The 19,176-nt window shown below is 36.8% G+C and overlaps 1 protein-coding gene across 1 annotated transcript in view; it reads right to left on the minus strand.

Moving 5' to 3' along the window:
- Positions 1 to 12,895: 12,895 nt before the first annotated feature.
- The window catches only part of HELLS (helicase, lymphoid specific), a 35,281-nt gene continuing 29,000 nt past the window's right edge, over positions 12,896 to 19,176 (minus strand). The window contains exon 22 of the mRNA XM_019739873.2: positions 12,896 to 15,796. Coding sequence (XP_019595432.2) covers positions 15,702 to 15,796 — 95 coding nt within the window. The 3' untranslated portion in view covers positions 12,896 to 15,701. The remainder of the gene's footprint in view (positions 15,797 to 19,176) is intronic.

Raw genomic sequence — 19,176 nt, forward strand, 5'->3', positions numbered from 1 at the left:
GCTCCTCCTTTCTCTTGCTGAGGCTTCTCTCTGGCCCTTTTTCTTTTGTACAATGAGAGTCATAGATGGTCAGAGACAGAAAGGATCAGAGACCTGTAGTCTAATCCCTACATTAGTTTTTGGAATGAGGACAATTCAGTGACTCAGTGAGATGAAGCGTCATGAAGTCATCAGTACAAGACCTTGTCTTAGAATCCAGCTTTCTACTTTCAAGTTCAGTGAATGTCTCATCAAAGGGACTTCCCAGATGGATGGCCAGGGAGGCATCAGCGTGAAGTCCTCCATATGAGAGAGTGCTACAAACTTCAGCTAGGGTAGAATTGGGAATTGGCACTGTTTCTTTTTGAATAAACCTTTTCAGTGTAGCATAATATTCATAGAGAAAGTCCTAAATGTTCAGATCAGTGAATTACCACATGAACGTATACTGTGTAAAGGAGATGCAGGTCAACAAAAATAGTTCTGCCAGGTTTCCAAAAGGCCTCTTTATTTCCTCCTACTGAGTACCTTCCCGAGTACTAAATATATCCAGTATCACGTCATAGATTAGTTTTGCATCATTCATATCTTATACAAATGAAATCATACATCATCTCTTTTTGTAGTATCTAGTTGCCTCACTCCACGTTGTGTTAGTGAAATTCATTCATGGTATTCCAATAACAGTAAAATTGGGCTCTCTGTGTAGTGGTTTGTCTTATATCTATTGCACAATTTACAGTTTTCGTTGTATTATTATGGAAAGAAGGGTTGATGCCAGTTTGTGGTGTTACAAATAGTGCTGGTATTAACATTCCTATATGTGTCTCTTTTGTATCCCTATGTATTGGATTTCTCTTTAGTGTATACCTACGGGTGTGATTGCTGGATATGCATGTGTTTCCAGCTTTAGTCAATACTGCTAAAGAATTATCCAAGGGGTTGAACCAATTTACAATTGTTTCAGAAATAATGGAATGAAGTATGCAGAGCAAGAAAAGGACAATATAGAGAGAACAATGAATTTCTGCATGGAAGTGCTGGCTGCTTTACTTTCTTGCCAAAATATTCTTTTTTCATTTAACCATTCTCATGGGTCTGTAGTAATATCTCATTGTAGTTTTGATTCATGTATCCATTGGCACTATTTTTCTTTGCTGAAGGGTTTGCATAGTTCATATATGAGCCCATTGTTGTTTGCATATATAAAATATTAATTCATATATATAATATTTGAAATCCTAAGTATATAGAAAACTTGGAGGTATTAACTCGTATTAAAGAATTTTCCTTATTTTGAGTTTTGAGAGTAAATTGCTGACCTGAAGGTCTCTACCTGAAATATTTTGGTATGAAACAATGTGATTCTCCTATATACACAGAACATAACCATCAAATTGAAGAAATTAGCATTGATGAATTCAGACCACTTCATCTTCATTTCTATTAATGTTTCACCAAAAGTACCTGTGATATCCCTTATATCCAGTTAGGAATCCACTTCCGATGCCCAGACTTATATGTTGCTATTAATTGTCATGTCTCCATAGTCAGCTTCAGTCTGGAACATTTCCTCAGTCTTTCCTGGACATCCTGACCTTGCCACTCTTGAAGAATGTAGGTCAGGTATTTGTAAAAAGTCACCCAGTGTATTTGTCTGATGTTTCTTTGTGATTAAATTCAGGTTATCCATCTGTGGCAGGGATATAACAGAATGATGCTGTTACTTCTCATGGCATCTTACTAGGTGACAAAGAATTTCAATCTGTCCCATTACGGGTGATGTTTACTTTGATACTTGACTAAGATTGTGTCTGGAAATCTCTGCAACTATAAAGTTGTTTGTCTGAGGTCTGTAATTAAAAATATTTTGTGGCTCGATTCTTTGAAAGTATACAAGTATCCATTCATCATCAAGTTTTCAATGTACCTATGTATCATTTTGGAATTATGGAGTCAGTTACTTTCAATGAATTATAATTCATTATATCAATATTTATTTTCCTGCTCAAACTGTCTCCTAATGACTGGATTCTTTTTTTTCTTTCTGATCTTATTTATTTGTTACTCTTAGAAAGTCTCATTTTGATTGGACTCGAATTTAGAGGTAGAAGCTCTCAGAGAGGACAGCCTACGTCTCTAGGCAATCTGTTCCTCGCATTTTTCTTTGCCCTCCTTCATTCTCATGGCCAAAAGTTTAGTATATTCTGGGGACTCTTCCTTATTTTTCTTAGTATGCTGTTTCTTCAGAACAATACGCCAACGTTTGTGTTGCAGAATGTGTGGAGTAACAAGATGCTGAATCTTGGGTGGTTTGGTGTAGGTTGCTTACCTTCTTTCCTTAGGGGCTTTTTCACAACATATTGGCGGACATCATCTCTTCTGTAGAGACTGAAAAGTTTGTGGATTCTGCTAGCTCCTTTGGACATCAGGCGACAAGGCACAGTAGTATCAGTGAGACCAGGAATATCTTTCTCCTTTTTTTTTTCCACAATGACCAAGTGGAGAACACTCAGATTGGCAACCACAATGCAACCCCAAACAGACTTGTGCTTTCTTTCTCCAGTCCTCCTTGGTCTCTAACAGGAATGCCCCCTACTCAGTAGCAGGTGGACATGGCCATGGGTCAAGACACTCTGCTTCATGCGGAAATCTTGTTTTTCGTTTCCACCATGATTCGAATCACACAAGTCTTCCAGTGTTCACTGAGAATGCCAGCAGCAACTTCTGTGACCACATACACTTCTCATAAAAGGTACAAAGTTTGTATTCCTCATTCACTTCATGAGTTTCTGGCAGCTAGTGGCTGGGAAAGAGATGGTCAGCTCAATCCTGAAGCAGCCGACTGCCTCCGAGGCACCACGAAAAAGAGCATGACTGGATTCTTTGTTCTTTACACATTTCCCCAGCCATCTTTGAGAAATTCCTCACCATCTACACAACAATGTAGTCCAGGCTCATCTTATACTTCTCCTGCCCTGTGCTCCCATCAGGCATTTCTCCCAGGACCCTGGTTCTTATTTAAAAATGTGGCTTAAAAAGTCAAATGTATGCAGAAGGTGTGCTCATTGCTATGAGAAGCTCCCAGACTTCTCCATGAACAGAATTAGGGAGTGTGTGTGTGCGCGCTTGTGTTTGCATATTTATGTACATAGAAATATGAGTATTACATTTATTACTATATTTTCCTGCATATACTGGTGAGCATGAAATCAAACTGATACATCCTATTCGAATCCAACACCAAAGGGGTTGTGTCCTTTCCATATTTATACCTCCCTTTGCTGCCAGTGATAAACTTGGCTCCCATTTTCCTTGGTATAGCTATGTATTTGATTAACTCCCGTATATGGAACCAATCTTTTATTTCTGCCACCAAATCCTCCCTGGGGTAAGGAAGTTTTGCCCTACTTGGCCTACAATATCCACATCAGGCCACCCTACCTGTGGATGCCCTACTCACCCTGAAAGGCGCCAATACACCATGCCAGACGCACCTGGGTGTGGACACTGCTTAGGCTCTGATATGCCACCCTGGGGCACCCATCTGTGAGGGAAGCCTTCTCACCGTGCTCATCCTGATTCCCCATGTGAAGGTGCCACCATCATGTTGACACTCTTCAGGTGGGGGGCTCTGGCTCCACAAACCAGGCAGCTCCCCCACCTGTCCTTGTATCTGCCTCACCTCTCCTGGACTGTGACACCCCATTCTGGCTGGCCCTCCGTCAGGATGCCCTCTCCACTCGTCTTGACTCTAGTTCCCATTGAAAGGCAGCCTTATCCTCTGAATCAACATCCTCCTCTCCCACTCAACCTCTACCGCCACAATCAATACACAATAAATGTCTCTTAATCATAAAAACACAAAGAAATTAAAAATGGGGCCTAAGACTTGAAAAGACAACTGAAACAAAGCAATTAAAGCACAAAGAGCCATGAAAAAGAGATCAGCAGCATTATACACCAGAGAAATACTAATGAAAACAGGATACCATTCGTACCTCAGAAATAGACTCAATGTTAAAAGACTGAAAACCACAAGAATAGGCAAAGAGTGGAAAAAATGCAATTCTCATACTCTGCAGGGGATAATGTAGGGAAGTACACGCACTTTGAAAAGGGTAGTAAATATGACATCCCTGTGCTCTCTTGGAATCATGGGTTAGTGACAGCCAGCGAGCAGGAGCACCGGCCTCCTAAGCGGTGGGTCACATGGCCTGACCTGTCCTTGGCACCCCAGGAGGGCAAGTTCAGGGGTTTGGGCAACAGCAGCTCCCCATCTGACCTTTAGTCTCCACATTTGTACACAAGGCTCTCACCTTCCCAGGACACAGCACCCTTTCTGGGGAGTGAAAGCTTGGCTCACAGGACACCCCCGCCCCAAACCTCCCAAGAATGTGACTTTTCCACTGGGGTTTAAGTTGTTACTTGGGAGATCATTCTGTAGAGTCCACAGACTTCACTGGGAATCTTTAGGAAAGAAAAATAGCCACCCTATAAGCAATTCTTACATTTCTGTATGAAGCATTCCAACTTTCAGAGCTCTAAAACACTCTATGCTAAAATTTCCTATTGTCATTGCTCTGCCTTCTTTGTGTTCCTTTTCAATATCTAACTTTTTTCTCTACATTATTGTTGGACTCTTCTCACAGGCTTGTCATAGTGTTAAGTAGTAAATGGTAGAAATTTTCTTCATTGAATGATGTTATCTCTATTCTGCACATTATTAGCGGAGCCATGGTTAGTATTTTTAAAGTATTGTGCATAGTGGTTTCGGTGCCCTCTTTGCTCCAAAAGTTATTTCCCAGCAGTTGTTCTGTTTACATCACACTTTGCTTTCAGTTATAGTCAAATGAGGTTATAGGAAATGTGCTCTATTATATTACATGATTTTTTCAAAATGGTGAGGATCATTGTAGTCCAAAATGGTGAATTTTAATTAATGTTGTTACATGGTCACTCACTATTAACATTTTTTCACCATTTTAAGTTTCATCGCGTCTCTATTCCACATTGACAGGAGTTTTAGGTACTTGTTGAGTCTGCAGAACACTATGTGTAAATTTCCAGGGATAATAAATGATGGCTTTTTCTCCTGCTCTTATTCATTCATTCACTCATTCACGTAGTCCTCCCACAAACACGCATGGAGCACTGGGCCTCTAATCCTGGCCGGGTCCTGTGCTGGGTTCTGGACCCATAGGGGCGAATCAGCACAGTTGTTAAAGGAAGGAGCATGACCCCACATAGGCAACAAGAGAGAGTTCATTCCAGACTCTGGGGCTGCAGAGGGAGAAGCTTAAGTAATTTCCATTAAGAAAAGGCCAAGGGCAGGGTGGAGGGTGTGTTAGTTCATTATTGCTATGGTGTTGCCCACTCAGCCCTGCAGCCTTGGTCTGCCCCAGGTACTGTCACAGGAGTGATTCTGTGCAGAACCAGCTCAGTTTTCTCCATAGCGTGTTGTGGTCCAACTGGCCATGGGAGCAGCTGCAGAGCTCTCTGCTTCAGGAGCCACTAAGTAGGAACTGCATCCTGCCTGCGATGTGCGCTGGCGCCATCGCAAACGATGCTGAAGGGTTTCCTGGCAGAACCCACTGACAACGAGACACTGAGTCTCACTGTCCCTGGATTTCATGGGAGATGGTGGAGCGGCTGAGATGGTTCAGGTGCTCATCGCTCTCTTGATCTTAGGTAGAATTTTTCAGGCAGTCAAAGGCAGGTTTCAGCTATAGGGAGACAAGGAACCTGCCAGTAGCAGTTCAGCACGAGCTGTAGCAAAATGGAATGTTCAACAAGTTTCATCCTGTGAGAGAAGAGGTTGCAAATGCAGAAGTGATTGGTGACCTGGACACGTCAACCCTCTGACGTGGAACATCACGTGCACCAAAGCAAAACATGGGGTGAAAGGAAGCCCTCAGTGTTCAGACCCAGAACATTTGGTGTCTGTTCCTGCAAATAATAGATCCAGGCCCTGGACGGTGAAACCAACCCCATCAAGCCAAAATGGAAGAAGATTAAGACACAATTAAAATTATTGTGGGAAACTGAAAAGAGGCTCACGGTCTCCACGCTGAGCTCTAGGGCCTGAGTGGAGAGTGTAGCCACGTTTCTGCTGGAGGCTGGCTGAAGATCAAAGTCCTGACAGCTTCCCTGGAGGAAGTGAAACAGGTGATAACCTGGAATCACAGGATGGAGAGAATGTTGGTGACCCATCAGAAGGTACAGTGGGATGCTCCAAAGTCCAGTGCATATTCAAACTTCCAACATCACAAGAAAAATCCATCCTATACAAACATGGATGAGGAGAAAAACAGCTCACCTGACATCACAAAGATGTCCAGGCTGAGGAAGCCTCAATCAATGGGCAGATCAACATCCTGAGAGGGAAGGAATGAAATGACTGAGCTTTACCAACAGAAACAAGAAGAGCAGCTCAGAATTAGCTGTCATGGCAGATTGTGACGTGGCAGCAAGAGGTGGGAAGTTCTGAGCAAATGACCTGATGAACCTTGAAACCGATGAGCTCAAGGCCTACAGAAAGCAATTCAAAGACGTGAAAGAAAGGCTGGAGAGAACGATTCCTTCTTCACAGAGGCAGATTCTGTCCCCAGAAATCAAACCTTGTAAGAACTTAGGGGGAAACTGAATGAAACTTTATCATCTACAGATAAGAGGTAGCAGACCTGAAGCAAAGAAAAGTCCTACTGGCATTCAACTTGAGCTTCTAGAAGTGGTTCTTTTGTTCTTCTTCCAAGTTCTTGAGTTGAATGCTTAGTTTGCGCTTATCCATTTTCATGTAAATATTATTGAAACCGTAAATTTCCCTCTTAATTAAGGTTTAATTATGTAACACATTTTGTTTACCATTGCTATTCTTAAATTTCACCATAATGCATCTAGGACTCTATTTCTTATTGAGAAATTCTTCCAGAATTCAGCAAGCAAGATGAAGAAAGAGGGTATATAAAAACATGTTTAAGAGATACGGATGGAATTCAAAGTACCAACATCTGGATTATAGTCCCAGAAATAAATAGAAAATAAAACAGAACAAAATATTTGAAAAAACAGTGAAGAGCCATTTCTAAGAATTAAAGGAAGATAATCCCAGAATGTAAGGGCTCAGAAGAGTGCAAAATGAAAAATAAAGAGGAGCTCGAAACCAGATAGAGTCCTAGATTAATCACATTGTAGAAACAAAGTCTAGCAATACATTTACTATGAGAGATATTACATAAAACAATTCAGAAAGATTAGACATAAAAACACGTAATGATATGCCACGCAAATAATGAAGTGAAAGAATGCTAATGTAGCAATATTAATAACTGGTAAAACAGAATTCAGATCAAAAACTTTCCTGGGGACATATATATTGGCAAAAGGAATATATGTGCATCTAAAATGTAGTTCCAAAATATATAAAGCCCAAGCTGAAATTATTAAATTCACAATTCTAATTGGAGATTTTCACATATACGTCTCAGAAAATAACCAAGCAGATCAAGCAGTCAAAAACTAAGCAAATATTTAGAAGATTTGCAAAATATTTAATAGGAATATATTAATTATAGAGAAATTTACCCTATATAATCAGAAAATACAAATTCTTTTTGAGTACAATGGAAACATTCACGAAACTGACCATATACTGAGCCACAAAGGCAGCATCAATATACTGTAAAAAGTTAACATCAGGCAAATCATGTTCTCTGACAATAATGCAACACAGGGAGAAAGCAATAATAAAGGCAACTTTATTATTCATATACCTGCAAACTAAATATATAACTAAAAATACCCTGGGTTAAAAAGGAAATCATGAAAGAAGCTAGACAACAAAATTAAATAATAGTGAAAACACTACATATTAAAATTTGTAAGATACAGCTAAAACAGTATTTAGAAAATTACATCATTAAATACTTTATTATAAATATTGAAAAAATAAGCATTCAAGATGTTGCTTACTTTATATTAAACACAAAGAAACAAGACAGAAAAAAATTAAAGATGAAAGCATGAATCAATGATATATATGGTGTAGAGATAGATATTTAACAAAACTAGAAGCTGATTCTTGGAAAGATTCATATGAGCAGCAGGACTCTGGCAAAGCTGACCATAGGAAAAATAGAGAAGATAAAGAAATAAAATGGGAGAAATACAAAATTTAAACAAGAAGGTGCCATTTTCTGACAATCAGAATGGCAAAAATTAGAAAGGTGAATAAGGTCTTGGTAAGGAGACCTTACCAAGAAATAGGCATTTCTAGGTATGGAGAAATAGGTATTCAGTACTGCTGGTGGGGCGTTAACACATATAGCAATTTTGAAAAGCCATCTAGAAGTGTTTAGTGAATAAGGGGATGAGTAAAATGTGGTAGATAAATATAGAACTAAATGTATGGACAGCAATACACAGTGCTTTAAAATACCAGGGGTGCCAAAAAAAATGTATACAAGTGTGCACTTTGGTTAACATTGCTCCAGCAGTTCGCCATAACCAGAAGTGTCTGGACGCTGATGGTAACGGCTTTGAGCACCTCTTGTAATTGCAGAAGTCAAACGTGACTTGTCTTCTTCTTTTGTTATTGGTATATATTATTACAACTTTAATAGTTTTCTCCTCTTAAAATGTGTATACCTTTTTTTTTTGGCACCCTCTGTATAAAGGTGAGTGAAGAATAAACAACAACGTGGAACGTTACAGAAGCAGTATACACACTACGTGCCAGCAGTTTTCAAACATTTTGATCTCTGGACCCCTTTACATTCTTAAAAATTACTGAGGACCCCAAATAACTTTTTATGAGGATTATATTGAGCAGTATTACAATATTAGAAAGTAATGCTGAAAACTAAAAATATACAAGCAGACATGCTATTAGCCATCAGAGCAACGTCATCACATATTATGTAGCCTCCGGAAAACTCCTCTGTACACTTGTGAGAATGAGAAAAAGGCAAATAATGTCACGGTACTATCATGAAAATAGTTTTGATCTCTATTCTCCCTGAAAGGATCTTGTGAACTCCATACCACAATGTAGGAAGTTGTGCCCTATACCGATCCAGATACATTAACTTCCTTTTTCTTCCCACCTCTGTGATACTTGGTTAGAGCAACTTTCAAATCTATTGTAATATATACTTTGTAACAATATTTGAGGTTCTTATGTGATAGGCTCCACACAAAGCATTTTTTGTACATAATACCATCTAATCCTCACAACAATCTGAGGATTACTGCCGTTTCCCCACTTTACAGATAAGGAAACTGAGGCTCAGAGAGGTTAAGTGATTTCCTAACGGTCACACAGCTAACTTGGACTAGACTGAGGATTTGATCCCACATCTGATTCAAGAATTCATTCTCTTAATCACAAAACTACATTGTTTCTTGTGATTCATATTTTCATGATATACAGATGTTCTACCTACAAACCCAAGAAAAGAGCAGTTAGAGAGATACTGATATGTGAGACCTATGGACAGCTGTAATTTGGACTACAGTCTAAATTAAAACTTGTTTTCCATTACAAATTTGCGCTCCAAACACAGGTTTAACTTCCTACTGGAAACTTCATTGGTATATACAGAATGGCCTCCTTTCCTTCAAGGGGACTCTGGCTATAACAAAAGATGGTCTGCTCATCCCAAAGATATGTACTAGATAATTTGGAATGCTTTTTCACATACTCTATAAACTATTTGGTTTGCAAAAGAAACCTGTACACTAGGCTGGGCAGGGAATTATTGGCCCCATTGGTTTGAGCATTTATTTATCCAGGTTACCTTACCCAAGTTGATACACTGCACAGAGCAGAAACTGAAATCCAGGTCTTCTCGTTTCAATCCAGTATTTTCTTATATGCTAACACCAAGGTTTTGTCTTTTTTTTCCAAAAGAATTTCCATTCAGTTGTCAAAGCTTTTTGACAGGTCTACTTACTCTGAACTAAGAGAATTGCTCTCACTTGATGTGCTCAAGCCAAACTTCTTTTGGGTTCTGCAAGCCAGGAAAATGCCTCAGACTTACAGCTACATGTTCACAGTAGAAAGTATAATGGGCAAAAAGAGGACCTTTTCCCCTCCAGAAAAATAATCAGATGTCTTTGTCTAAGGAATAGATTTCTATTTCGTATTTTGCGAGGCATAATAGCATAACAGAAAGCTTCTATGGTTTGTATTTTGGCTCTCCCACTTAAGCACCATTTCTTTGGTAGTTTACTAATGATCATTACTGAAATTGCTAATACGTAGTACTAGTGATAATGGTAGCTGTCATCTGTTAAATATTAACTGGCAGACACAGCATGAAGTATTTTATGTACACTGCAACATTTAACCATTTTTGAGATCACTGAATTTAATGCATGTCCTTTTGTGCAAGATTCTATTTAAACCCCACCAACCACATCCTTGCGGTAGAATTACTATTATTTCCTTTGTTTTGCAGAGCAGTTTGTAATTACTAGAGCCAGCTACAAGAATGTATTACGGGACTAAATTTACAAAAACATGAGGAAATCACAAAAGTACCTTTCTCTGATAGCCAGAAAAGCATTTACTTCTAATTATTCAGAGAAATACATACATTAAAACTAAAATGATGAGGCTGCTCATCTAAGGGAAGTGGTCCAAAGGCTGCACTCAGTTCCGGATTAACATCAGACCTAATTCTGCAAGTGTAGGCTGCATGTTCAGTGACATCAGCTGCTGGCTTGAAATTGATCCACATCTCCATGTGGTTCTTGATTAGACTGCTCTGCCAATCACACTTCTGTGTAACAATTGCCTACGGTTTGAAGTACTGAATTAGGGCGACCCCAAGTGGGGTACTAGTGTCAGTACACGTGGATTCCACATTAGGATATTTCTAACGTCCGTTGCAGGGTTGAGTCCAGCCACTTTCTTTTTGCATGACAACTCATATGCCCGAACATCTTTACTGTTCCCTCACCTCTAAATACTGCAGATGGATATAAAATTCTAGGATGGAATTTCACCCCCTTGCACATTAAAAATTTGCTTATTTTGCTGTTAAAATAAGACTTTTGCTGTCTACCTGATCTTTGTAGGTGATCTATTTTCATATTCTTTCCCTTTCTTATCTATAGCATATAATCCAGTGTAGCTTTGTTTTGTACCTGATAAACTGTGGTCTTTCATTTTTAATTCTAGGCAACTCCCTAGTGTTCACTTGGTTTTTCTTTGTAACCTTATTCATTTCATGTTTCCTACATGCTCATATATAGCAAACAAGACAGAACAGATAAGCGCCGTCTTGTGGTGATTATGAGAGGCTGACAGATTGGGAAGAGTGAGATCCTGTGGGGTGGTGTGATCAGGGACATTTCATTTTGAAGTGAAATGTGAACTGAGACCTGAATGACAAGGAGCTAACCACGCAATTATCTGAGTTGTGGAACATGACCCAACAGTAAGTCCAAATCACAAATTGCTCAATTATGAATGTATCTTTATCATTTCCTTTGTTGTGGCATTACTTGTGCCTCTTTGGTCTGCTCTGACCTTGAACTTTCTAATCCGTCCCATGAAAAGATTAAATCTGTCTTGTGCCAAATAGTACACTCTCGTTATGACTAGTGGTACAGAGGATTCAATGAAAGATGGAGAAAGGCATAACCTTGCGATAAATGGGGTGAAGGAAAGCTTCCTGCAACCCATGCTCCTAAATGAGTCTGTGTCTCCTTCCCCAGCAAAAGGTAGTCATATCAGAGATCTCATTTTGATAAAACATTCATAAGATGGGATTCATCTCATCTTTCAAGTATCAAGAGAAACAAACTTGAGTGTTAGCAGAGGCTGCAGCAGCAGCAGCTGCCAAAATCTTTACTCAAATACCTGGTAACAAATGGTGCAGAGAATAAGAGGAAAGAAAAGATAAATGTGTAACTGTTCTCATGAGAGGTTTCCTTACCATTTATTTTATCTGTGCTGAGAGATATGTTACACTTGTCGTAAATTTTGCTGTGTAGAACTAGCCTATGGTGATAAAGACTGAGAGTGGTTACCTTGGGGTAGGGTTATTACTTAGGGCATAGAGAGCCTTCTGAAATGCCAGAAACACTCCATAGTAATCTGGGCAGGATGGTACTTTTAATGGATACATACATGTACACCAAACTGAGCATTTCAGATTTCTGTACTCTCCTGAGTCTAAGTTATAACCTCAGTAGTAAAAAAGAAATTTGCCATATCTGTGTAATGACTATGCTATTTTTATATTTCTTTAAATAACTTTTTCAAGCTAAAAGAGAAATGAAACCATCTGACCATCTTAATTGGGTTATGGAGAATTAAGAGAACACACATATATTATTTTAGTAATGTTCTGAAATACCTTAAAGAGGAACAGCTCACATAATACCCCCACTATCAATGATCTCTTCAGGTGGTTATCATTTTAGTAAGCCAGTCAAGGATATAGAGGACTCTCTAAGTAGTAAGACTCGGGAAGAAACAAACAAAAGACCCAGAGTCATGAATTTTAGCAAAAATTATGTGTAAGTTAATTTATCCTTTAGGGCTGCATTTCTCAAACTGGAACCTGTGGACATAGCTCAGAAATTAGTTAAGTATGTATTTCAGTTAAACCTAAACAAAACTTACACAAGCACATTCTAGATCATATGAATGACCAACCACTTTACAATCAAGTACAGCTACCTGTAATTTATTGCTCATACTTGCAAATTATGTTGGTATCAAGTAACACCTAAAGAGACTGCTTTTATTGTCTGGCTGTCAATTGCTTGGCATTGTTGAACTCATGTCCTAATCCCGCACAGTAGGACTACATTACAGCGTAAGGTAGTTTAAACTTAGTTTGCCAATTTTAAGTCAAAAATATATAAAATTGTGAGAAAATGTAAACATTTGCTTTTATAATTCATTTTGAAAATCATTTTAATTTTAATCAACTGTTTAGTTAACATTATTAGCTAAATTAGGGATGCAAAATGTATTTAATGAAAACACAAGCTTTACTTGATTGACAAGAAGTTACATCTTTGAAAGCAGTAGTTATAAACCAAGTAATAACAATGTGACTCCAAAGAAATGAAGAACAAGTTTTTAATTTTACCCGTGATTTCTTGCACTTGATTTTTGTCATCATAATTGATGGTGAAGTATTAAAAACATAGTATGCTATTTGTGGATATAGTGGGTAATAAAGCAAATAGAATCATTAGCAGCATTAACTTAAAAAGAAGCTTAAAAGCAAAACAATTCTTTGAAATAGAGCATGGAATTTAAAACCAACAAACACATAATGTTTTGAATATGAACATTAGTGCTTTTCAGGCTTCTAATAAAGTATTACTTCAAACTGCTAAGACTAAAAAAAGTCACATATAGTTGCTAAGACATGATTGAAAGAGTCCATCAAACATATTTGCTTGGAAATGTGCAAGTACCATCATCACTATACCTCTCACCACATTCAGGACCGAATAATATGGAACAATGACTCACTGAAACAAATAAAACTAGTAAAATATTTTTCATGAAAATTTGATCAAGCAATGGAAGACAAAGTCTGGTTGAGAATACTTCTTTATGTAAGATGAGGCAGGGAGCATTTGTTTTAATACCATGGAATGAGAATATCTGTTCCCCTCTGTACCTTACTACAATCTGGAAACAAATAACAATAAAAGGATGAAAGAGGCATTAAACCTCCAAGTCAAGAGAGCAAGAGAGATAACAAAAGATTTTGGAAGCTAAAAATAAATGCATGGGTGGTGATAGCCAACAGGCTGGAGAATTACAAGTTCATAAGTTAAGATTTGGGATAATTTGAATTACCAGGCAACCAGGTAACCAGGTAAAAATGTCAAGTAGGCAGTTGGACATGAGTTCAGGAGAAGGATTCTGGCTAGAGATTATAAAGTTGAATCATCACTACATACTTGGTACTTAGAGCAATGAAAAAACACCATCAAGGGAGCACCAAGTCCTACTTGAGACATTCTAGTATTCAGAGGTCAAAGACATAAGAAATAGCAGAGAAAACTGAGTTAGAAGCAGGAAAGAAAACCAGGAAAATGTATTTGATAGAAATACAGCAAACTAAAGAAACTGTTCAGTGGAGAGTAAACAACTATATGAAATGCTGTTGAGAAAGTACAGTGAGGTCAGAGGTCAATGGAAACCTTAAGAACAATTTCAATGGAGCAATGGGGATGAAAACCCAACTGAACTGGGTTCAGGAAAAAAACTGGAAGAGGAGAAACAGAGGTGAATGCAGACCACTTTTCAAGGAGTATGCCACAAAAAGGAATGAGGCGCTTGCTGGTACTAGCTAGGACAGACAGCATACCCATAGTGATAGGAAAGGAGGCTACATGAGCAGATACTAGTAGGCTTCTAGAGAATGCAGTGGTGGCAACTTTCAAAAGTTCTCCGACTTTTATTATCTCAGTGCCAACAGGGAGCAAGGTACAATGGGAGGAGGTATAAGATGTGAGGACAGAGGTGAACACACTATGCAAGGAATTTGGGACAATGGAAGACAAGACTTAGAGGAAAAATTTTAACTACTAAGCAACTAAGGTTATAATGATTAATTAGCATGACTGTGATTGGTAAACACTTCAACTAAAACAAACGCCAGTTCTGCAGTCTGTTCTTTTCTTTGAATATTCTCTCAAAACAGTTGTTTCTTCCAAGTCCTATCCTAGTTGCACCACCCTACAGTGGAGATAATCTGATCTACATTTGAATATACATGCCAGGAAGAATGACATTTTTCCATGACAAACACCTACACAGAAATGTATGATTCAGGGAGCATTCAGCATTTCTCTTCCTCAGAACCTGTACACATACAGGACATAAATGGTTTCCATTTTATGCTCCTCTATTATGGATTTTGTATTACTTACATTCTTAGGTCTTGTTTTCTTCTCTCTGGTACTATTCACCTCCCTACTATAAATTTTTAGGGTTTCATCTCTCTTATTCTATTCTTGTTTTGCATGATATATTGCCACTTCCAGTTTCTGGGCTTTTGTCAAAACCCTAGTTTCTTCCAGAGGCTTCTTTGCATTAACTCAATATTCAGTTAAAATTTTTATATAACACGTGAATAGTAGTAATAAATGAAACCAAGTCAGGTAAATAATATTGAATCACAATGTCAGTCAAGACTTTTGCTATTATTATTTCACTTGAGCCATTTTTTCTGAAAAAATAATTTGATGAAATGATCTTATAATGAACATTTATTTGGTAAACTATTTTATAGAAATAGACTGTAAAAAATTCAAACAATTTCTTATTTAAACAGAAATAACAATCCCAATCTTTCCCCCATCAAAAGCCTACTCCATAACTGAAGCACCAAAAACCCATGAACTAAACTGCGAAAGAGGGAAAATAAGGGGAAAAAGACATTAAACTTCCACAGGAAGACTGTATATATTTGGCAGTGGTTAAGTACATATTAGGCTATACCCAAGAGTACGACTGAGTCTGAAAAATTAACTGAAAACCTAAATTTAATGTGAATACTTCTTTGTTCTTAATAAGGCTCAGAAAATTACCACCTATTAATTATGCAATTTACATCATGTAATCTGACATAACCGAAAAGTAAAGTGGACAATCTGGATTTTAACACCTATATATATATATAGATAAATCTGCAGATGTAAACAAGAATTTTTAAAAGACATTCTTTAGCTCCAATTTAAAACAAACATTCAGGACTGGACTCTTCAGAATTTTCTAATATCTTGAAAATCCCCATCTTCTCTTTAATTGGTCCTGAGGCATTCATTTGATCTGAGAGAAAAATATTAAAACAAGTATTTATTTTTTAAAAGAGCCTAAAGAGGAATCTTAAAAAAGATGTCCAATATGTTATAAGAAATGAGTCATCTGTCAAAAATGTGGGCCCCTTTATTCCCTAATCATTAACAGTTCATATTAGCAAAAGCAGTAAAGTATACTATTCTCTTATTACAACTATAACTGGCTTCCAGGGAACACACAAACTGAAACATCCGTTTGCTAATCAAAATCACTTCTGCTGAATTTAAGACACATAGAGAAATAAACAGACCCATTTGAATTGTGTTCACAGAGATGTTTGAAAAAAAAAAAAGAGTTCAATCATGGTTACTTTAAAAGCTGGGTAACTAGACACCATGAAAATTTATCTTTATATACACTTTCATTGTCAATACGGGTCCTTTAACATTTTTATCAATATGACGGCTGTGGAAGAAAATCTCTACTGGTTTTAATTTGCAATACTGATTCCTAGGGAGGTTAAATCATCTTCGTATGTTCACCAGCCATTTCTTCCTCTTCTTATAATTGCCTGCTCTTATGTTGTCCATTTTTCTTGTTGATGTTTAAGATAAACACTTCCCATCTGTTATGTGATGCAAACTTTTGTGGTTTGTTCTCTTATCTGTTTACAGCATTGCCTATTTTTACAGAAGTCTTTAAATTATTATAATAAAACGTACAATTTATTTAGTTTGTGAATTCGGTTACCTTGTTTAAGAATTCTTTATCTTAAAGTCATAACATATTTTCCTATTTTTTTAAGTTAAAGGTTTTGCTTTTAATATTTAAGTTTTGACTACTTATAGTGTTCATTTATCTAGAATCTGTTCCTGAGTATGGTCTGAGGTTTCCCCCTGTTGATTACAAATTCTCCCAGCATCATGTATTGAATAACAGGAATTTCCCCTCTCTGCTTAAAGAAATGCCATTTCTGCCATTTATTGATTTTCCAGGGAAGTTTGGTGGACCACTAGTTAATTTATCTTATCACATGCTAATTCAACAGTCTTGATTATTATGGCTTAATTAAAAAGTCTTAATACCTGGCATAGACTATTTTGTTGTTCTTCAAAATTGTCTTGGCTGTTGGTCCTTTTCCATGTAAATTTTAAAAACGGCATGTCATAGTTCTTTAATAAGTCACATTGGGATTTGAATTAGAAGATCAATGTAAAGGATGAAAGTTAATTTGGGGAATACCGACTTAATTTTTAATATTAAACATTCATATCTATGAATTTGCTTAAATCTGTACATTTATTCAGTCCTTCTGTTAATATCCTTTTATCTTTCGTAATTTTTCCTTAAGGCCTTAAAGAAATTGTTATAGTGTTATAGTTGTTAAGATCTTGTTTTTTAAACAATTATTGCTGACACACAGGATTAACTTATAAGCAACCTTCTTGAATTCTATTCTAAAAACTTCTTGATTCCCTTGGACTTTCTACGGATATAATTACACCATCTGTAAATACAAGCAGTTTGAAACCTTCTTACTATTATCCTTTAGCCTATTTTAATTATTTCATAGCATTAGTTAAAACATCCATGTACAGTAGGAGTGAGAGCTGTTATCCTTGAATACTCCTGATTTTAGTAGTAGCTTCCTAGATGGGTATATTTTATCAGATAAAAACATTCTTCTCTATGTCTAAGGATTATGAGGATGATTATGATACTATATCAAATGGGTTTTCAAGTATCTAGCTCTCCTTTATTTAGTTAATATGAATATTTTCAAATGTTACACTATCCTTTCATACCTTCTATACTGCTGATTTTTATTTGATAATGTATTTACGATTTGGCCATACTGCTTTATCTTTCTCATATATTTTTCTGAACTATTTGATTATTAAAATATGCATATAAACATACAAAGAACCAAGAATAGGTAAAACTAATTTGAAAAAGAACAAAATCGGAGGATTCACTTTTCCCAATTTCAAAACTCACCACAAAGCTACAATAATTAAGACAGTGTGGTAATGACACTAATATCAAAACTGACAGAAAGATCAACGGGGCAGAATTGAGAGTATAGAAATAAACCCTTACATTTATGATCAATTGATTTTCAACAAAAGTGCCAAGGCAATTCTATAGGGAAAGAATAACCTTTCAAAAAATGGTGCCGGGACAATTGGATAACATGTAAAAAAGATGAATTTAGACCATCACCTCATAATCTACCCCAAAATTAACTCAAAGGGTAAGAGCTAAAATTTTTATAAGAAAACATCATGATCTTGGGCTCGGCAAAGATTACTTAGACACAATTCCAAAATCATGACAGATAACATAAAAAAGGTAAACTGGAGCTCATCGAAATTAAAACCTTTCGCCCTTCAAAAGATACTAAGACACTACAAAGATAAGCCACAGACTGGGAGAAAATATAAAGGACACATATCTACAATATGTAAAAATTTTTTCAAATCACTAGTAAGAAGACAAAAAACAATCTTAAAGAGATATTTGAAACTTAAGTTGAAGACATGACACTACACCAGTGGTACGCTGGTAAATGTTTAACAATTAGCTCTCCCCACCCCACAAGGGCTCTGGTTTGTAGTTTTTTCCTATTTCCATGGTATTAAATATTCCTACCATCACTAATATCAAGATACCAACATGTTGCTAAATGTAGAGTTGGGAAAAGCTGGGCAGTAACACACTGTTATATAGTATTTCCACCATGTAGATATAATACATATAAATAATCAAAAGCACAGATATCAGTAATATGTCATAAATTAGAAAATGATGAGTTTTAAATATTATTTGTTTTCAAATTAATTTATGGTCACCACTATAGGCATCAATTCATTATTCTAAAAATTGATGAAGCAATTTATCCTACCTCACCTGTATATATTGTATCTCAGAGTAACCAAAGACTTGATGAGGAAAAGTTCTTATAAAACAAATTCTAGCCAATAAAGGTAGAAAAAGAAAATCACCATTTTCTAACCTTAAGGAAATAATCGTTCAAAACAATCATCATCAATGGATGGTTTCACCAGGTTAAATAAATAAAAGATTGACTGGAAACTATAATATTAAGATCAGCCTGAATGTGCTGACCAGTCTTAGCTCAATAAAAATAAGAAACAAAGGTATTATGCACCTCCTGGTATGATTTAAAATATGAGAACAAAGCAATGGTATTCCTAAGATTTGGAACCTGGATGTAATTAAGCTTATAGAGCTATTTACCACTTCACAGAAAATAAGTTGATTGAGGAAAAAGTCAAAGGACAACATAAGGGGTGGGGGAAAAAAAAAATCAGCCCAGTCCAGAATATATAACTCCTTTTATAGGACACATAACAGGTTTCTCCATCCAGCAAATCAATGGGATGAAA

This window comes from Rhinolophus sinicus, linkage group LG07 (genome assembly GCF_036562045.2).
Source record: "Rhinolophus sinicus isolate RSC01 linkage group LG07, ASM3656204v1, whole genome shotgun sequence".
NCBI classification, from domain to species: Eukaryota; Metazoa; Chordata; class Mammalia; order Chiroptera; family Rhinolophidae; genus Rhinolophus; species Rhinolophus sinicus.